General features: G+C 47.0%; 1 protein-coding gene across 2 annotated transcripts in view; it reads left to right on the top strand.

Moving 5' to 3' along the window:
• The window catches only part of CELF6 (CUGBP Elav-like family member 6), a 30,787-nt gene extending 10,164 nt beyond the window's left edge, over nucleotides 1-20,623 (top strand). Inside the window, exons 3-13 of one of the 2 annotated variants that reach the window (XM_047864233.1) lie at nucleotides 2,576-2,624; nucleotides 15,496-15,624; nucleotides 15,723-15,802; nucleotides 15,970-16,113; nucleotides 16,237-16,369; nucleotides 16,452-16,601; nucleotides 16,779-16,841; nucleotides 17,101-17,181; nucleotides 17,268-17,411; nucleotides 18,051-18,206; nucleotides 19,065-20,623. In XM_047864233.1, coding sequence (XP_047720189.1) covers nucleotides 2,576-2,624; nucleotides 15,496-15,624; nucleotides 15,723-15,802; nucleotides 15,970-16,113; nucleotides 16,237-16,369; nucleotides 16,452-16,601; nucleotides 16,779-16,841; nucleotides 17,101-17,181; nucleotides 17,268-17,411; nucleotides 18,051-18,178 — 1,101 coding nt within the window. In that variant the 3' untranslated portion in view covers nucleotides 18,179-18,206; nucleotides 19,065-20,623. The remainder of the gene's footprint in view (nucleotides 1-2,575; nucleotides 2,625-15,495; nucleotides 15,625-15,722; nucleotides 15,803-15,969; nucleotides 16,114-16,236; nucleotides 16,370-16,451; nucleotides 16,602-16,778; nucleotides 16,842-17,100; nucleotides 17,182-17,267; nucleotides 17,412-18,050; nucleotides 18,207-19,064) is intronic. The other variant, XM_047864234.1, reaches the window with a different exon arrangement.
• Nucleotides 20,624-20,976: the final 353 nt, after the last annotated feature.

Raw genomic sequence — 20,976 nt, forward strand, 5'->3', positions numbered from 1 at the left:
AATGATATTACCTTGCAGAGAAGTTGGAAGGAATTTAGAGACAATATATGTAAAGTGTCCCAGAAAGGGCTTGGTGTATAGTGGGCTTTTAGGAAATGGTGGCGATTATCTTCCTCTCTAAAAATCATTGAGGACAGGTTCCCCAAGGTTGTTGCTGTCTCCTGTGAAGGGCCTAGCCTGGGGCTCTTCACAGATTTCAGGAAATGCCCGCATGGTGGAAAGCCCAGGTGCCCAGACTCTGAGGCTTGGACCCTGCCAGGTCTATGGGACACATATATACCACCTAATGCCCACCCTCCATTAAAGAGTGGTGGAGTGGGGGAGGGGAAAGGGGTGTCCCCCAGAGCACTGATGAGCTCCATCTCTCCAGAAACCCAGCCGGGGAGGCAGCTGCCATGGAAACCACTGCTGTCACATGTGCTTGTCACTCGAGGTTCCAGAGAGAAATTCTCAGGATCTATTTAAGAACTAATAAAATAATGATGGTCTTGCTCACCCTCACTGCCCCCCCCACCCCAGGCTTCTTCCCCTCTTTCATTCTCCCCTGCCACACTCCTCCCTGCCTTTCCTGCATCCCCTTCCCGACCCCTTATCCCTTCGTTTCCTTCCCATATCCACCAATATTTCTCTCTTTCCTTGCCCCTTTCTAGGTCTGTCTCTTTCTCTCATCATTTCTGTCTTCCTGTGTCTATTCATCTCTCCTTGTTTCTATGCTTTCCATGGCTCTGTCTCTTGGTCTCTCCTCCACAATCACAGGTGGCCATGCCCAGGGACGGTTCCCGTTCCTCCTGGTCCCTGGTCCCGGCCAATCCAGACCTGCCCAGCTCGCCCTGATCTGCTTGGATTGATCTGTCATCCCCTCTAGACTGCAGCCTGAGTCCTGTCGGTGTTTCGGCCCCCACCCTCAACCTGGTACACTGCAGGGGCTCCACCACCAGCGGGTGGGTGTGTCAGAGAGCATAAGAACCTGAGCCCTGGGTGGGAGGGGGATTGCACTGGTTCAGGCTTGGCCTGTTTTCCTTTCCTTTCCTTTCCTTTCCTTTTTTTTTTTTAATAATCCCTCCCCACTCCCCCACCCCCAAATTTGATCCAAAGGAAATTGCTCAACTGTGACTGCCAGGGCGTTACCATGGTTACTGGGTAGCACTTGTGGCTATGGTAACAGGAAGCTGCCTGTTGTCTCGGCAACGAGCACATTGGTAGAGGATGGAATGGCCCTGATTGGTGCAGAAGCAGTGCATTTCCTGAAGGGAGGGGGTCAGATCATCACCTTCTCAGGCCAGATGGGCATCAGTACCCCTTCCTCCATGAACGGGAAGGCCGCTGTTCTTTCCTCCCGGCACTCAGCTGTCTGCCCCCAACATTAATTCCTCACTTCCTACGCACCCAGCTCTTGGCAGTTTACAAAGACCTTTTGCGTCCCCATTATCTCATGTGATCCCCACAACACCCATGAGAGGAAGGTGAGATGGGGATTCAATCATGAATTCTCTCAGGGTGGTTGGGGGATGGGACTGTGTGGGGGTGTATGTCGAAATCACCTAGGAGCTTTTACAAATTATACAGTCCCCTAACTTGAGAGTCTGCTATGGTTCCCAGGTGATTCTTATCTACCCTTGATTAAGGAACCCCTGAATTAGAAGGTGAAATTAGTTGGGGGGGAGGAGGTAAAGGGAAGACTCAAGCTGCTTTCCAGGTTTCTAGCTTGGATGACTGGAAGGATCAGGTCCGGGCAAAAAGATAAGCTCTGGTATGGGTGCGTTGAGTGGAAGATGCCAGTGGGACTTTTTAGTCAGGCTGTCCAGCAAACAGCTGGGTACATGGGTCTTAGGCTCAGGAGGGAGGTGTGGGCTGGGGATGCAGAGCTCTGAGTCAGCCCTGTGAGCATGGTAACTGAGGCTGTGGGTGTGAGTGAGACTCTCCAGGAAGAACGGGAACAGTGGGATGAGCAGGGCTGAAGATGGTGCCCTGGAGAATGCCAACATCCTCAAGGGAAGGGGGACCCAGGGAGGGAACTGAGAGGGTGACTGTAGGAACTTTGGTAATACAGAAGCTTGGGAAGGCTTCCCCCCATCTAACAAGCTGAATCTGAGAGAGGGTGGCTTTACTGAAGTCATACAACCATTAAATGGCAGAATCCAATTCCCAGCTTGTTTAATCTAAATGACATATAGAATTATATTCTCAGTTTTAGAACAAAACACAAATCTTCAGTCTTAATTCCACCTTCCCACCCAACTCCTCTCACTTAAAACCTTTAAGGAGGTCCAGGAGCCAGAGGGACAGGTGCACATAGTCCAGGCCCAGAGCCCAAAGCAGAATCTCTTTAACCACCACGGTCCATCCTGGCTTGCCACCGAGCTTCCTATCACCAACCCTTCAGATTTCAGCACTTTTTAAATTCCCCAGTTTAAGGAAGGAATCTTGGAGAAAATCTATAGCCCACCATGAGAGTGGTGGAGTGCAGGGTTCAAAGGAGCCAGGGCTTAGATCCTGAGGCATCCAGGGGAGGAGAAGCCGGGTGCCAGGATCAGGCAGTCATGCTGACTAGGTGTGTTGGTCCAATGTCTTTCAGATGAATCGTCCGATCCAAGTGAAGCCGGCTGCCAGTGAGGGTCGAGGAGGTAACTTCCCTATCTGACAAACCTCAGGGTATCACCCATGTAGGGGATGGTGGGTCTACTCCTCATGTCAGTCCTATCTATGGTTTGTTACTAGAGCTTCCTTGGGTTGGGGGAAAAGTGGGGCCCAGTGTTGCTCGACACCAAAAACAGCTTAGCCTTCCCAGATCAGGCTGAGGAGAGAGGGGGTCCTAGAGTCCCCAGACCCAAAAGAAGCAGGAAGAGCCTAAGAAGATGCTGGAGATAGAGGAAGGGAGCTCTTGACACCTTGCCCTGGAAAGAGTTCATTCCTGTTTTTTTCAGATGGAATTTCCAGATTTGTTTGAAGAACCAGACTGGACTTATTCTCCTTTTGCATATTCTTCTGATCAGAGAGGACCCAGTCCACTCTGGATTGAGGCCACTCATTTCCTCACTGCAATTATCTGGTTACTTATGGCAAAAGATGAGTCTAGTAACACAGACTTTGCAAGCTGTAGTAAGGAACTTGACTCTCTGCTGAGGACCATGGAAAGGCTTCAAAGGTTTTTTAGAAGCACTTTGGAAAGACCAGTGCTCCTTAAGAACAGGAGGGGTAAAGAGTCTGTGCTTTTCTGACAACCAGCTACATTCCAGCCAGCTTCCATACTGGAAAAGTGATGCTAGCTTCTGGTGTCAGTTCTTTGGTGTTTTTCTCACCCTTTGGTCTTATATCATTCCAGGATATCTGCCAATAGCCCTGATGTCTGCTGACTCTCTCCCTTAGATAAGACTCTCTCCCTGTCTTATCCAAGATCAGTCATGGTGTTGTTAGATGGAAGAAGCTCCCCACAATCAGGGAGAGAATGGAACCTAATTGACAGGCATTTATTGACTCCAACTAATTCTCACACCGTCTCAGACTTCCTATTCACCATCTACACCTAAAGGGGGCTCTGGTAGCTTCTTCCACTGTAGAGTTCTTTCCTTCATGAAATAATTCCTTCATCTATTTAGATTATCTGACCTCTGGTCTGTGCTTCTCAATTTCAGATCAAGATGTTATCACCTCTACTTTGCCTTGAAGAGATATTTCCAGGTTTCCTCCTCCCCTTCACGTGTGTATCCTCCTTTTCCACCTCATTCTTTCCAGACAGGTTTTTTAGAAGTTCCAACCTCCATACAGAATCTGTTCACTTGTCCCAAGAATTTCTCCCTTTTGGGAAGCTCTGTTAGGCATCGAGACCATTGTTGGCCATTGTTGGCTATCTTCTAAGTCTTGTCCACAAACACTAGCTAGTCCCATAGCTTAGAGGCCAGCTGAGAGTAGCTGAATCAGCTAAGAAGCAGACATGTTGAGTTTATTCAACCATCCAGCCAACATCTTCTGAGTAACTTAACTCCATATTAGGAATAGAACTGTGAGCAAGACAGCCCTGGCATCTAGCTTCATTGAGTCTGAAGCTATGTGGGGATAGTGAACAAGGGGGTTACAATTCAGTGTGATCAGTGTCTTTCAAGTTCTGGAGGGATTGTGAGCACAATAGCAAGAGGCACCTTTCTTAGTCTGGGAGGTCAAGATGGGCTCCTAGAGGTATTAATATTCAAACTGAGATCTCAAGGATAGACAAGAAGTAGTCAAATACAGAAAGGAGGTGAGAGGGGGCAAGTGTTTACGCAAAGGGAATAGCGTGCACAGAGTTCAGAACATGATGAAACTTGGAGTCTGGTTCAGGAACTAAGTTCACAATGCTGGGGGCACTCTTGCTGTTTGGAGTCCAATACAACTTGTTGGGATGAGGGCAGCTGTACAAAGGAGGCTTCTGATGATGCTTCTGCTTGTCGTAGTCCATCTTTCCTCATCATCTGGGCCCCATTCAGTGGCATCAGCCTGAGTTTTATCATTTGCCTCCCCCTTTTGTACAGGTTTTTCAGGTGTCACATCACTGACAAATTCTGTAACCTGTGGCAGCCCACCTATACACCTGTTCAGATTCAGAGCAGCTCGAGAGAGCAGGATAAGCAAATCTAGTTGAAAAGAGGTCTGCCTGGCAGTGGAATTCATAATTTTAGTAGTTATGTGTTACACAGGTATTTCCTGACAAGTGATGTCTCTTAGCACACATATACTCCATATGCATTCATGAATAATCCTTGCAGATTTAGGTGACCCAATCTCTCAATTCCTTCCTGCTCCCACTCAGAGTCACCAAATGCTCCCTGCTACATTTTCAGGAGAGAGGAGGCATATGTACTGTCTTGCAGAACAGTTAGACCCTTACAATTTATTAGTATTTAACTACCAAACTGATCTGTGTTAGATAATCTTGTTACTAATTGAAGTGTGTTCCTTTCCTTCAATGTTATATACTGCTTCTAAAGTGAGTTCAGCTCTCTGCTGAATTTTAACACAAACTAATGCTTTAGAGACTCAACTCTTGAAATGGTATCAGAGTTTGATTTTTTGAAATGTAACATTTGACACCAATGTGGGACAGCTTGCCCTATTCAAGTCTGATCTCTGTGATCCTAAACATTCTATAAAAGTTCATTGCTTGGGGGGGTGGGTTAAATCGGTGATGGGCATTAAGGAGGGCACATTTTGGGATGACCACATATGTAAGAGATGAATCACTGGGATCTACTTCTGAAGCCAAGACTACACTGTATGTTAACTAACTTGAATTTAAATTAAAAAAATTATGGGTTTCCTGGGTGGCTCAGTTGGTTAAGGGGCCAACTTTGGCTCAGGTCATGATCTCGCAGTCTGTGAGTTTGAGCCCCGCGTGGGCTCTGTGCTCACAGCTCAGAGCCTGGAGCCTGTTTCAGATTCTGTGTCTCCCTGACTCTCTGATCCTCCCCCAGTCATGCTCTGTCTCTGTCTCAAAAATAAATAAATGTTAAAAAAATTTTAAAAATAATAAATTAAAAAATTATCTAAGAAAAACTTCAAAGTTAATGGTCACACCTGTCCTGATATATTTAAGCCTATAAGTTTGCATTTTTTATTATTCCCAAAATTAAATCCCTTAGTTTAGTTGATTAATAGTGATTTCTATATCTTTTAAGAATACTGATATCAATGCAGACATAATCTAGAGGGTATCAAAGCAAATAGTATAATCTTCCAAAATTCCACCATTTTCTTCTGGAAGGAAGTGTTAGATTTTCCCCTCATAAAACAGGGATCACCAACTTAAATGCTACAGGAACCAGGTAGGTAACTTTAAATGGATGAGACTGTCATGACTGAATTACAATTTACATTTTAATTGTATTAAATATTGGCAACTAATTCAATTTTTAAAGTTTATTTATTTATTTTGAAAGAGAGTGAACGAACATTAGCAGGGAGGGGCAGAGAGAGAGAGAGAGGGAGAGACAAAGAGGGAGAGAGAGAATCCCAAGCAGGCTCCCTGTTGTCAGAGCGGAGGCTGGACCAGGGGCTTGATCTCACAAATCCTGAGATCATAACCTGAGCCAAAATCAAGAGTTGAACGCTTAACCAATTGAGCCACCCAGGCGTCCCAACTAATTCAATTTTTTTTCTTAAATTTTTTTTTACGTTTATTTATTTTTGATAGAGAGAGACAGAGCACAGGTGGGGGAGGGGAGAGGAAACCCAGAATCCAAAGCAGGCTCCAGGACAGAGCCCAATGCGGGGCTTGAACTCACAAACCGCGAGATCGTGACCTAGGCCGAAGTCAGACGCTTAGCCAACTGAACCGCCCAGGTGCCCCACCAACTAATTCAATTTTTTTAAAAATTGGCCAGCACTGTGAGAACCCAGCCAAACCTGTTAGTTTTACTTCTTTTGCCCAAAGACTTCCATTTCTTCCCATCTGCATATAGGAGTAATCTATTGTGCACACGTGAGCTTTTTGATGAAAATAGTTACTTTACATTCTCCTTTGAATTTTGATGCCAGTGCAACTGCGTAGTATTTCTATTTTTAATCAATAGACATGAGGTTTGTGGTTGAAGTAACCTATGTTTTAAACACACTATGTTGTAGTACTTTTAGAAGTTATTGGTAACATTTGTATGTTCAATGCTTACAATGCAGTAATAGTAGCAACACAACAGGATCTGCCTGATAGAAGGTGCTGGAGGCCCTCTTCTTCCATGATCATCCTCTGCAGCCTTGATGGTACTCAGAGTGTCAAATGGGCATCCAGGTCGTCATGGACTATGTTATAGGAGCCTTTGAATGTATCTCAGGCTTTTCCCATAACTTGTGCAGCTAAGTTCCGCGCAGTTTATGTACTCCGTACTCCATGCCTATATTTTACATCCTGTGGCGTCGAGTGGTACTTTTAAAGGAAAATGCACCTAATTTTCCAAAACAAAATAATATCCTAATTATACTTAAGGCACCCACTTGTATATAAAACAAACATAGTGCCAGAAAATTTTCTCCTTGGCATTTGGATTTGTTTGAATGTGAACATTAAAATGTGTGCCGGGGCAAAAATTCAAGGTTCGTGTGTTTCAAAATGTTAACTTCAAATTATATGAGGTCAGAGCTAGAGATCCCCAAACCCTTCATACAATGGTAACTAAATAAGTCTATTTTGTTTCCTATTTTTTGAGCTCTATTCAGACATTATTGACATACAACATATATAAGTTGAAGATATGCAATGTGATTATTTGATACAGGTATATATTGCAAAATGGTTACCACAATAAGGTTAGTTAACAGTTCCTAAGTCTATTTTATTTGCTGTTCAGCATAGAGACTGTAGTTTATTTTTTCTAACTTACATTATCTCTGCTATGGAGGCACAAAAAATAAGTTAAGTTGTAAGTACCAATCTTACAGGAAAAGTATTTTTTAGTCCTAAGGCAAAATCTTCAAAATCATTGAACTCTTGTATATTTTTTCATCTCTTTCAAATTTTATAACAAAATCAATAAATTCATAAAGCATAATAGTGATTACTTTGCTTGTCCCATTCTCCAACTTAGGTTTTTGTTTTTTTGTTTTTTTGTTTTTTTGTTTTTAACCTAGAAAATATTCATGTATCCAGGATGCCCGAGGTACAGATATAGGTTAAGTAATCAATCCATGCACTCTTTCCACTTTAGTTTTTTGAAACTTTGAAATCTTAAATGCTCTCTGAAGTAAGGCATCTCTTTTTTTAATCTTGAAGTTTGGTGAACTGAAAAGGCCAATGATCTGTTATATCAACCCTCCTATCACCATCCTATAATTAATTAAGTAATTTCTGCCTGTATTTGCACAGGTTTGTTTGGATTTGGATTTGGAATACAAAATACTGTATATATAATTATCTAACTAGGTGGGCCACATTTTTCTAATTTTATCCAGGATTCTCTTTTATTCAGTGTTTTACAACTGAACTTTGAGTTAAAGTATTGAGCTAGAATGTTCAGAATTGCATAATACTGGGACATAGCCTCTGACCTAAGTCACATATACACCTTAGCAACAACTGTTCAGTTGGTCACCTGACACTCATATTTGTCTTTGATTCTTATACTTACTTAATTCTAAAAGGCATTCTTCCAGTGAAGACCTGACTGGATAAGATTCACAGTAGTGCTTAAGACTACTCAAGTCAATGTTTCACTTCCTAACATTAATTCTACCTCTGAAGGTAAAAGGAGGTGCTCTCCTTAAGCTTGACGCAGAACAGATCACCCAAAGCTGATTGTTAACACTTTTAGGTCATGGCAATGGCTGAACGGCGCTGACGAGCCCTTCAGGTATAGGTATACAGCCTGCAAAGGAAAATACAGTCTGGATCCTGAGATTCTTCTCTCTCAGAGGAACCTGGACTCTCAGGCTTGGTCTACCTTTCTACCTCACTTTGTGGTTCTTCTGGATCAGGATTAAGGGACAACAGAGTCTCTGTTCTTTCTTGGTCTATGTGCCTATTTTTCAGCCCTCCTTAGAGCCCTTCTTCATCTTTTTTCTTCCAAGATTTTATTTAAATTCAAGTTAGTTAACATATAGTGTATATTGGTTTCAGGAGTCGAATTTAGTGATTCATCACTTACATGGAATACCCAGTGCTCATCACAAGTGCCCTCGTTAATGTCCATCGCCCATCACCCATCTAGGCCATCCCCCCCCCCCACCTCCCTCCATCAACCCTCAGGGTTTTTAAAATTTTTTTTAATGTTTATTTATTTTTGACAGAGAGAGAGAGAGAGAGAGAGAGAGAGAGCATGAATGGGGGAGGGGCAGAGAGAGAGGGAGGCACAGAATCCGAAGCAGGCTCCAGGCTCTGAGCTGTCAGCACAGAGCCCGACGAGGGGCTCGAACTCACAGACCGTGAGATCATGACCTGAGCCGAAGTTGGTGGCTCAACCAACTGAGCCACCCAGGCGCCCCTCCCTCAGTTTGTTCTCTGTAGCTAGGAGTCCCTTGTGGTTTGCGTCCCTCTCTGTTTTTTTTATCTTATTTTATTTTCCCAGCCCCTTCTTCATTTTAAAAAATTATAGTAAAATAGACATAACATAAACTTTATCACCTTTACCACTTTTATATTCACCTTTACAATTTTTAAGTGCACAGTTCACTTGTATTAAGTATATTCACATTGTTGTGCAACCCATCTCCAGAATTTCTTCATCATTTTTAAAAAATTTTTTTTTTCAACGTTTATTTATTTTTGGGACAGAGAGAGACAGAGCATGAACGGGGGAGGGGCAGAGAGAGAGGGAGACACAGAATCGGAAACAGGCTCCAGGCTCTGAGCCATCAGCCCAGAGCCTGACGCGGGGCTCGAACTCACGGACCGCGAGATCGTGACCTGGCTGAAGTTGGACGCTTAACCGACTGCGCCACCCAGGCGCCCCAGAATTTCTTCATCTTATAAAACCCCAAACCTTACCCATTAAGTAACTCCCTCCAGCCCCTGTAACCATCCTCTACTTTCTGTTTCTATGAATTTGACTTCTCTAGATATCTCATTTAACTGAAATCATACAGTATTTGTCTTTTTGTGGCTGGCCTATTTCACTTAGCATCATGTCTTCAAGGTTCATCCATGTTGTAGCATATGTCAGATTTCCCTTCCTTTCAAAGGCTGAATAATATTCCATTGTGTGTGTGTGTGTGTGTGTGTATACATATATACATGTATATACACCACACTTTCTTTATCCATTCATTGGCTGATAGATATTTGGATTACTTCCATGTTTAGCTCTTGTGGATAATGCTACTATGAACATAAGTGTACAAATATCTCTCTGAGACTTGGTTTTCAATTCTTTTTGATATAACACTCAAAACTGGTATTGCTGGATCATATGGTAATCCTATTTTAAATTTTGGGTAGAGCTGCCATACTGTTTTCCATAGTGGCTATACCATTTTACATTCCTACCAACAGTGCACAAAGTCCCCAGTTTCAATTTCTCCACATTCTTTCCAACACTTGCTACTTTTTCCTTCCTCTCCTCCCACTCCTCCTCCCCCCCCCCTTCTTCTTATCCTTTTCTCCTTCCTCTCCTCCTCCACCTTCTCCTTCTTCTCCTAGGAACACCTGGGTGGCTCACTCGCTTAAGCAGTTAAGTGGCTGACTCTTGATATGGGCTCAGGTTGTGATCTCTGGGTTGTGGGATTGAGCCCTGCAAAAGGCCCCCCGCTGAGCAGAGTCTGCTTGGGATTCTCTCTCTCTCTCCGCCCCTCCTCCACTTGTGCGTGCTCTCTCAAAATAAATTAATTAATTAAAAAAAATCAAACAACCCTCTCCCCAAAACTAGTCATCCTAATAGGTGTAAGGTGATATGGTTTATGGCTTTAATTTTTACTTAAGGATTTACAGTTGTGTTGAGCATTTTTGTATATGCTCACTGGCTATTTGTATATCTTCTTTGGTGACAAGCTTATTTAAGCCCTTTGCTCACTTTTTAAAAAAGTTTATTTATTTTTGAGAGAGCGAGAGAGAGAGAGAGAGAGAGAGAGAAACAGAGCGTGAGTGGGGGAGGGGCAGAGACACAGAATCTGAAGCAGGCTCCAGGCTCCAAGCTGCCAGCACAGAGCCTGACACAGGCCCGAACCCACAAACCGCAAGATCATGACCTGAGCCAAATTCAGACGCTGAGCTGTCAGCACAGAGCCCACATGGGACTCAAACTCATGACCCAAACCGAAGTCGGACGCCCAACCAACTGAGCCCCTTTGCTCACTTTTTAATAGGATCATTTATTTTTTGTTGTTGTTGAGTTGTAGGAGCTCTTATTCTGGATATTAACCCCTTATCAGATATATGACTTGCAAATATTTTCTCCTACTCTGTAGCTCCGAGTGTGTACTTTGATGCACAGAAGTTTTTAATTCTGATGTGGTTCAGTTTATGTATTCTTACTTTTGTTGCCTGTGTGTGTGGTGTCATATCTAAGAAATCATTGCCAAATGCAAGGTCATGAAGCTTTTCCCCTGATTTCTTCTAACAGTGTCATACTTTTAGCACTCATGCTTAGGTCTTTGATTCATTTTCAGTTAATTTTTGTATACGGTGAAAGTAAGGGTCCAATGTCATTCTTTTGCATGTATATATCCACTTTTCTCAACACTATTTGTTGAAAAGACTGGCACTCTTGTCAAAAATCACTTGACCATATATGTGAGGGCTTATTTCTGGCCTCTATTCTATTCCATTGGTCTGCGTGTCTTTATGCCAGTGTCACACTGCTTGATTACTGTAGCTTTGTAATAAGTTTGAAATCAGAAAGTGTGAGATCTCAAACTTTCTTCTTTTTTGAGATTGTCTTGACTGTTCAAGGTTTCTTGAGATTTCATATGAATTTTAGAATGGATTTCTCTATTTCTGCAAAAAGTACCATTGGTACTTTAATAGAAATTACATTAAATCTGCAGATCTCTTTGGGTAGTGGTGACATCTAGCAATATTAAGTCTTTCAATCCATGAACACAAGATGTCTTCCATTTATTTGTGTCTTCTTAAATTTTTCAGCAATATTTTGTAGTTTTCAGGAGACAAGTCTTTTTCCTCCTTGTTTAAGTTTATTCCTAAGTATTTTATTCTCTTTGATGCTACTATAAATGGAACTGTTTTCTTAATTTTCTTTTTGGATTGTTCATTGCTAGTGTATAAAAACACAACTGATTCTGTGTTGATTTTGTATTCTGCAACTTGCTGAATTTGTTTATTAGTTCTAACATTTGTGGAATTAAAGCTCTTCTTGATGCTTATAAGGTTGGGCCAGAAGACTCTGGTTTACCCTGGGTGTTTCCTTCACTGACTATCCCGGGCTTTCTTGGCTCCTTGTGCTGGAGTCATCACTAAGAACATCAGGGGAGAGAGGCTATGCTCCAAATGCTGCCACCAGCAAGACCCCTGGGGTTGGAATTTGGACTGAAAGATGGACCAGTATTTTAAAGATATATTTGGTGGTTTAATATATATTTTAAGATATATTTGGTGGTTTAATGCTGTAACCTTGTTCCTAACAGTCCCTACAATCATGACATCCCACCAACAGGAAGGTGAGTGGGTGTGAGAGGCCTAGAAGCCAGAAGCTTGGGCCCTTGAGGAATTCCTCTGGGCCAACTTGAGGCAGAGCCTCCTTTCTTGAACAGCATCTTGGTGCCTTTCTTGAGGAAGAGGGAGTGGACTGACTCTGACTCTGGGTTCTCAAAGCCCATCACTTGCTGCATTAGAATCCCTGACCTGTATAGCCAGCTACACAAGGCAGCTTTAAGGAGAAGGGCCTCTGGGCCCAAACAACTTGATCTGGGTTCAAAAAAGCATTTGATAGAAGACCAAGGAGTACACCTTAGTTGACAACAAGAGAATGTGGTAATGCTATTCAACTGTGTGTCTATCTAATTCTGTCTCAACTCCACACTAATGCTATCTTCCAATTCCTTCCACTCTGGGAAGGTTGAGCCTCCTTCCTTGATATTCCCATCTTGCTGGGGCCCCACCCACTGCCCATGGGATGATTTTATGCAGACATTTCTGACCCACGTCTTATAGAACCCTCGCTTTCCTAAACTGATAGAGTTTGAACTAGAGGAAATTGAATTACCTGGGCTAACTCCCACCACCATCTCTCTCTGGGGGCACTAATCAGCCCTCAGAACCTTCAGGGCTGTGTATTTTGGGCTACTCTTAGGAGGTCTAGCCTGTACTTCTCTTTGGCAGGTCCCTGAGAAACTTATCCCACCATTTCAAGATCACCTGAAACTCATGGTCATTGTGACCTAGATCATCCTCCTGTCAAACATCATCAGGCTCCCCGTAAAGTGGTAAAGGGAATACCAGGAGTCAAAGTGACACCTGTGAAACAGCCCAGTCTGTACCCCAGCTTCATTTCAATTTCAAATTCTGTAGAGCCCAGTAGGCCAGAACCATAGGGTCAGTGCCCTCTCGTGGAAATTGAAATTCTTGACTTGGCACTGGAAAAGAAGGATCAGAGAATTTCATGGTCTGTGTCATGAGCTTGAACTGACCACCATCAGCAGAATAGAGCAACGAGAGGAAGAGCAGATAAAGGATCAGGCCACTGTCTACACAATCCTGTTTATTGTCTTGGGAGCTCCATCTCAGCCTTGACTTTTCTCTTCCTACCTAGGGCTACCTGGATGCTGGTCCATGTGGTATAACATCTTACCTAGGTGCCATCACCATCTTGTAGGCCCTACCCAGTGATGCAGCTGCACTACAAATTAGGGCATCACGAAGCCCTCTTTAAGCCTTGGGACTCGAGGTCGTAGGATCTTCTCTAAGCGCCCCCTGGACTTCTGACAGACATATGGGCATACTTTAGTATCATAGCTCAGAACAATGACACAGTTTTCTGGGGTGTGATTCCCTGAGCAAACAGGGCCTGTCTTCCGACGTCAAGGCAAAGCCACCAGCAGACTGATCAAGCAATTCGTGAAAGACCTTTTCTGGTCTTCTTGGTTTCCTGGAAAGGATGATCTCAGATCCCTCTTCATACACCGTATGTTTGTTATCTTTTAGGTCAGTGGTTTTTAAAGGACTTTCCTTGGAGTCCCATTTAGGGGGTTCTAGAAGATGAAGCAAGAGGAACTTCAGCCCCCCCATCCCCACCCCCACTTTTTTGGTTTCAGTCAGAGCAGTTGTCTCTTACATTTCGAGCTTCATCCTAATGTTTTTGTTAGAACAGCATATTCCACAGCTTTTTCTAAAAGAAAAAAAAGAAAGAAACCAGTGATCTGTTCCAAAAGCACTCTTCTGTAGCTAACACTCCCAGAAGTGAAGCACACTCATCAGATTGTACTCTCACCACAGAAGGCCAGCGCTTCCTCTAGGATTCCAGCCACAGTACACTGTATATCCCTTCCCCCTTGGGATCAATGGGCAGCAACCCTCTGGAGAGGGGGCAGGATTCTGCTGAAACATGCTCTGCCTGTCCCATGTAAACTACAGCCCCACCCTCCACACAGACACAGAATTGATAGACCCCTTAGACTCCCAGGACAGCCTAGGCTGAATCCCACACCATCCAGGTAAAATGTGGACACACAGATAACCCTGCTGGAGATTCACTCCACTGCTAACTTCAGGGAGTCTATTCTTCCTTTTCATTGCCACCCAGGCTTCAGTCTATGACTCTCACCAGCATTGTCTCCCTTGCACTCAGGACCCAGGGATCCCCAGTGGCCTAGCCAAACTTGTCAAGGAGTAAAGGAGTGTGGGATGGGTTTTCTTGGGCTCTAGGATCTGAAGGTGAAGCCTGAAGGCAGAATCTCACCCATTCCTTCTCTGTCAATGTATGTTGCCTACATGAAGCCGCATCCTATTGCAGAGATTTTTGTTGGTGCAGAAAGGACAGGGCTTTGACAGTAGGCCCTGTGGGCTGGGCCCCTCTACCCTGGGCTCCTGGATGGTGCTGCTGAGACCTTACTTGCTAGATCTGCAGATGAGCCCTGGTTTCCAGCCCCAGCTCCAAGGAACACACGCAAAGCTTGCAGTCTCTTTCCTGGCATCTCTACTCCCAGAGGAAGAGTGAAGACAGGGAGGGATATGACTTATTCTCAGGTGGTCATCCAAGTTCTACAGGCAGAAAGAACTGTTCTTCTTAGCATGGACACCTGAGGAAGGATCAGGGCAAGAGAATCAGGGAAGGCAGAAAGGAGGCAGTGGGGCTCAATGAGGGCCTTGGAAGCTCAACGAGGCAATAAGTTGGTTGAGCTGAGAGTTAAGGAAAGGGGTCAAGGGTTTGGCAAGTGTAGGGGGGGAAATGCTAATGTTGGAGGCTCAGGAACCCAAGCTTCCTGCTCTCTTTCAACCTTTGGGCACCCGAGTTGAGTTTGGTGCTAGACTTGGAGATTCATCATTCCAGTGTTCAATATCTGGGGATGAGGTAGTACAATGAGACAAAGGTTTTCTGTGCTGTTTTTGTTTTGTTTTGTTTTTTGTTTTTTGCCCAGAACCCTCCCTGGTTTGCACAGGAAGGGGCATTGATAGCACTGCCATCAGGCTGACTAGCAAAGGTGAACTTCTCTTCTCCGAATCCAGTCTGAATACAAAGGCCTTCTTTGAGGATCCCCTCCCTGAATAAGGCTGAAATGGTCCAAAATAGCCTTTCTTGGACTCTAACAACAGAAAGGCCAAACATATAAAAGATGTATATAGGGCTCTACCAAACCAAAGAGATCAACCAAATCACTTTCCACAAGAGCAGCAAGCAGTCTTTCTTGTTTTTTCTCACGACCTGAGTTTTCATGGTGTATTTGGGTTAAGTTCTTTTCCTCTAGATCTGTCTATAGATCATCCTTCCCCCTCAAAGAAACCCAACCTTGTAGCCCCAGGGCATTCTCACTCCCTATACCTCTTCCCAGTGCTGGGCCGTGGTGAACTACCTTCTTAAACTCCTCTGGCTACTCTGGGGAGCCCAAGAGGACTTAGGGTCTCCAGGTCACTCCTGGATTTGTCCCCAGAGGACCGAAAGCTGTTTGTGGGAATGCTGGGGAAGCAGCAGGGTGAGGAGGACGTCAGGCGCCTGTTCCAGCCCTTTGGCCATATCGAGGAGTGCACCGTCTTGCGGAGCCCTGATGGTACCAGTAAAGGTGACTTGAGCTGACCCTGGGATTTCCTGCCTCATTCTGGGCCGCATGACCTTTTGGCCCCTGTGGCCTGAGCCACCAATCCTTCTATTCTGCCCCAGGCTGTGCCTTTGTGAAGTTCGGGAGTCAGGGGGAAGCTCAGGCAGCTATCCAGAGTCTGCATGGCAGCCGGACCATGGCGGTGAGGGCGGGCACCCGGGGCCCTGGGTGAGGTCAGTGGGGGTGGGGACGGGCTTCTCCCCACATGCGATCGGTGCCCCCAACAAAAGGCCTAATGGGCAAAGCGCTTGGCCTAGGGCCGGGGCTGGGGTCTGGACTGGTCACGGCGGCCTCCCCTGCCCTACCCAGGGAGCCTCGTCCAGCCTCGTGGTCAAGCTGGCGGACACGGACAGGGAGCGCGCGCTGCGGCGGATGCAGCAGATGGCGGGCCAGCTGGGTGCCTTCCACCCGGCACCGCTGCCTCTGGGGGCTTGTGGAGCCTACACCACCGCGGTATGTGCCTGGCCCCGGAGGTCACGGAAGGGCGGGTGGGCGGCTGGACCAGGCTGGAGGTCGGGAGCCAGGGCAGGTGCCCGCCGCTGGGTCCTCCACACCCGCCCTTCTTCCCTCCCAAAGATCCTGCAGCACCAGGCGGCCCTGCTGGCGGCGGCACAGGGCCCGGGCCTAGGCCCCGTGGCCGCAGTGGCGGCCCAGATGCAGCACGTGGCGGCCTTCAGCCTGGTAGCCGCGCCGCTGTTGCCCGCGGCAGGTACTGCGCGCAGGGGCGGGGCGGCGGCTGGGATCCGGCCCCGCAGGGCTGTGGCCTGACTCTCCGACCTCCTCGCCTCCAGCAGCCAGTTCCCCGCCGGGCGGCGGCCCTGGCTCGCTTCCCGGTCTGCCAGCACCCATCGGGGTTAATGGATTCGGCCCCCTGACTCCCCAGACCAACGGGCAGCCGGGCTCTGACACTCTCTACAATAACGGGCTCTCCCCTTACCCAGGTGGGCCCTCCGCTCCGCCCAAATCTCCCGGAAAAGGAGTGGGGTGCGGGGAGCCGGGGGTAGGGGGGAGCAACCGCCCTGGGAAGGGACTCCTCCTTCCCTGCTGCCTATCACAACATCCCTCCACCTCCCCACCCGCCCACCTTCACCGTGGGCCTCGCGCCCGTCTCTCCCCAGCCCAGAGCCCCGGTGTGGCTGACCCCCTGCAGCAGGCCTACGCTGGGATGCACCACTACGCAGGTTTCACTTGGCGCTACGCGGCCTGGGGGGGCGTTGAAGGGCCCCAGAAAGGAATAGGGAAACTTGGGGGAGGGGCGGGGGTGAGGCTCTCTCCTGAGGAGTCGACCCTCCCATCCCCCTATCCCTGGGCCCAGAACAACCCCTCTAGAGGTAGGGTTACCTGTACTGGGCTGAATTGGTCAAAGATGGCCAGGCAGATGGGACCATGCTTGGGGGATGGCTTCTGGGGGTCACTGCCCACTCCCACTTCTGTCTCCAGCAGCCTATCCATCGGCTTATGCCCCAGTGAGCACAGCTTTTCCCCAGCAGTCTTCAGCCCTGCCCCAGCAGCAAAGAGAAGGTGAGAGACAGGGGGCTGGAGATCAGGGTGCGGTGGGGCTGGACTCAGGGTCCCTCCCCTGAACCAGCGTGCTGCTGTTCCTGCAGGCCCCGAAGGCTGTAACCTCTTCATCTATCACCTGCCTCAGGAGTTTGGTGATGCAGAACTCATACAAACATTCCTGCCCTTTGGAGCTGTTGTCTCTGCCAAAGTCTTTGTGGACCGAGCCACCAACCAGAGCAAATGTTTCGGTGAGCTGAGCCCCATCCGTGGGCCTCTCCCGCTCATAACTTCGAGATTCAGTGCAGACCCTAGGCTTATCCCTCCATAAGTCAATGACTCCCAGAGAATCATATGGCACAAAAGCAGGCTCACATACCAGTAAGCCTCACAGTAGTAAGCTCAGACCGGAACAAGGCCACTTCAGGTTCACCTGAGAAAGTCAGGTGTCTGGAAGATGTTCGACCAGGTCAGGCTTTAGAGTCTAGCAGGGCAGGAAGAATGTAGTCTGGGGCCAGAGATCCCCTCCAGCCCCAGCTACAGTTTAGAGGACTAGAATGGGAGCCGTAGAGGCAGAGAATTAACCCATGTCAGGGAAAGACAAGGAAATCCCCCAAGCCGCACACTCCCCATTGCCAACACACTCAGAATTTCTTCCTGTCCTTCCAAGAATTATACCTTTAGGAAACTTAGGCCACTTGCCTATGTAAGTATGAGTGTGTATCCATGTGTGCATAAGCACATGCAAACAATGGAGGGTGGGGGGTATATGTTTTGATGGGACTGGCCGGAGGGAACAGGGACAGACGGGGCTTGTCAGAGAGAAGGGACCCTGCCAGGCAGAGTTCCCAGCTGACCTCTCTGCCCACGCCCCCGCTCCCGCTCCCCAGGGTTTGTTAGCTTTGACAATCCAACCAGTGCCCAGACAGCTATTCAGGCCATGAATGGCTTTCAAATTGGCATGAAGAGGCTCAAAGTCCAGCTAAAGAGGCCCAAGGATGCCAATCGGCCTTACTGATCTTCTCTCACTGACCAGCCACAGAAAGGTGAGTCCTTGGTGGACCCCAGGCAGATGGGGCCTGAGTGATGGAGGCCCTGTCCGCTTTGATGTTCCTTTTGAGATGTCAGGAGCACCCACCTCTGAAAGAGTCTGGGAGAGAAGAGCCAGAAGCGAAGGAGGAATCCTCAGCTGGAGACTTTGATGTTTCTCCAAGGATGGAGATGAATTAGACAACTTCCTGTCTCCATAGTCTGGGAGAGACAGTTATGGCAAGATCTAACCATTAGATTAGTAGAACTACCATTAGTAGTTCTACTGCAGGGAGAGCCACAGGGGGCCATGGGAGTAGAGAAGTTGTATGTGGGGAGGGCAGGGCAGTTGGAGGATGAGACTAGAAAAGTTGTGAAGGGTCACAAGTCTGGACACTGGGGAGTTAAGCAAAGAAGGGATAAGATGCAGGGGCCTGGGATAATGGCAGAGAACATGGAGATGAGGAGAGAAGCAGATAAGCTAAAGAAGCAGGATCCACAGGGCCTGGTGGGTGATGGGGAGAGAGATGACAAGCCCCTTAGGTTTCTGGCAGGGCCAGCTGCCTGTGCCTTCCAGAGACTTGCTGTCTCAGAAGGTCCATGTGGCCCTGCCTCACTTGCGCTATCCCAGGGAGCTCTTTGGAGAGGGTGTGGGGCTGAAGTCATCTTCCCAGGAGGACCCAAGGGCACTTCAGTGGATCAGGCTGCTGCCTTGAGCCTGCGGCAGCTCTACCCCTGGGAAAAGAGGTCCACTCACTCACCTGAGACGTCACTGCTGGGGCAGGCGGCTCCCTCCTGTCTTGCCCTCCAGAGTGATTTTTGCCTCTTTATATTTTCTTTTTCCTCTCTCCTTATCAACCAATACCCAACGACAGAAACTGAAGAGTGAGAAGAAAGGAAAGGAAAAGCACAGAAATGCTTGAGCAGCCCTTCCCGAAGGAGCAGCCATGAATGGAGGTGGATCGGACCCAAGGCTGGCGCCTGGGGCTCAGGCCACGTTAAGGATTGTTTTCATCAAGTGGGTTGTCCTGTGCCTGTGGCATAGAGCGCAGGCTGGCAAGGCAGCTGGGGCTGGCTGAGGATTGACTGTCTAGGGGAACCAGCAGAGGGCCTTGGGGGTGCCAAGGGCTTCTCTGCAAGGGAAGCCCAGATTTACTTCTTTCAAAATCATATCATTCCTTAGAGTTTAGGGACCAAAGGACTATTGCTTTTTTTTAAAGAATATATATATCTATATAAATTAAAACAAAGAAACAAAAAAAACAAAAACAAAAACAAAACAAAAGAAAAAAACACAAGAGAAACAAAAAGACAGTATAGAGTCTCATACAAGCTGCCTTTAAATATCCCTAGGAGACAGGGTGAAGGAGACCCTTGAAAGCCTCAGCCCAGGCAGAGGGAGGCTGTGGAAAGATTGTTCTGTGTCTCATTCCCTCTTAAATTCCCCCCCCCCCACCTTGCCTTTTTAAAATAATCAAGGACTTAAGGTCTAGCTCCCATGCAGGTAACAAAAAGAGTTATAGAAGCAGGGAACCCATAATCCCCAAACTCAGAGAGCATCTCTGAAGAGCTCCAGGAGGAGCTCTGGCCTGTCCTGGCCTTTGCCACCCTGAGAGGCCCTCTAGCCAGCAGGAGTGTCCTTCTTGAAGGCCTTTCCTGTGGAACCACTGCTTCCCCAGACAGGAAGAGAGGGAGTTTTAACCACCCCAGCCTTTCCCTTCCCCATCCAGATAGACAGAGGCCCTGCCTTTGGCTGAGCCGAGACACCTCCTGTTTCCCCTCACCTTAAGTCAGCCCCAGTGTCCCCTTGTTCCAGGCCACCTTCTGTCTCCAAGTCTATGTTTGCCCACCTGTAAAGTAGATTCAGGATATATGTAGAGGGCTGTGACAACAGACTTGGAAGGTTTGCTACTGTATATACTGCCATTGAGAAGGGGATAATTTTCAATATGTAGAAGCTTCAGAATTTAGAGGTCCCTCTTTACCCAGGACCTGGGAGGGAAGTAGATGTTTTGCCAAAATACTTCTTCATTCCTTTAAAAAGTACATCTTTCCTATGCAAGAGTGTCTCACATGTGCTTATCCAAGGTGCTTCTAGATGGTGAGCAGTGTTCAGCTTAGAAGTGGTGTGTGCTCTGTCTGTCTGTCTTTGTCTATCTGTTGTATTCAGTGGGTGCCATATAAAGCTGATCAACGGTGGTGCTTTCTGCCTGCTTCTGTGAGATGGGCAAAAGATTCAGCCTAGAACACCATGACTCACCTTGCCTTGGTCAGCCTGTCCTGGGCCTGCAGGGCCTTGCACATATTTTTCCCAGGAGGATCATTTCCCCTCCACCTCATAGACATGGGACAAACTGGTCTGGGGCCCCAGCCGTGTGGTGGGCCCTCTGATCCCCAGATGTGGCTGAGGCTGGAGGCCTCTGATCTGATATTACATCAGACAGGAAAGGGTGTGGGGGGGTGGGGTTGGAGGGTTCCTCCTTCATAACAGAATCTAAGAAAACTTGTTCCCACCTGTTCCTCTGTCTTTGACTCATTTTTGGAGTGAATGGGATGAATAACAGATATGGTAATAACATTACCAGGTAAGGTGCAGTGTATATTAACAAATAATTTCCCATTGGGAGAGGAACCGGTGTTGAGGGCATCGCTACACGAGCACAACGCTGACACATAGACTGATCACCCTGGACAGAGGTGGACATATAGAGCACCTGCACCTTCAAACAGATATTCAAATGGCGGCATGGAGGCCCTTCCATGCTAGGGGCTAAGCACTGTGCTAGG

Source organism: Prionailurus viverrinus, chromosome B3, assembly GCF_022837055.1.
Source record: "Prionailurus viverrinus isolate Anna chromosome B3, UM_Priviv_1.0, whole genome shotgun sequence".
NCBI lineage: Eukaryota > Metazoa > Chordata > Mammalia > Carnivora > Felidae > Prionailurus > Prionailurus viverrinus.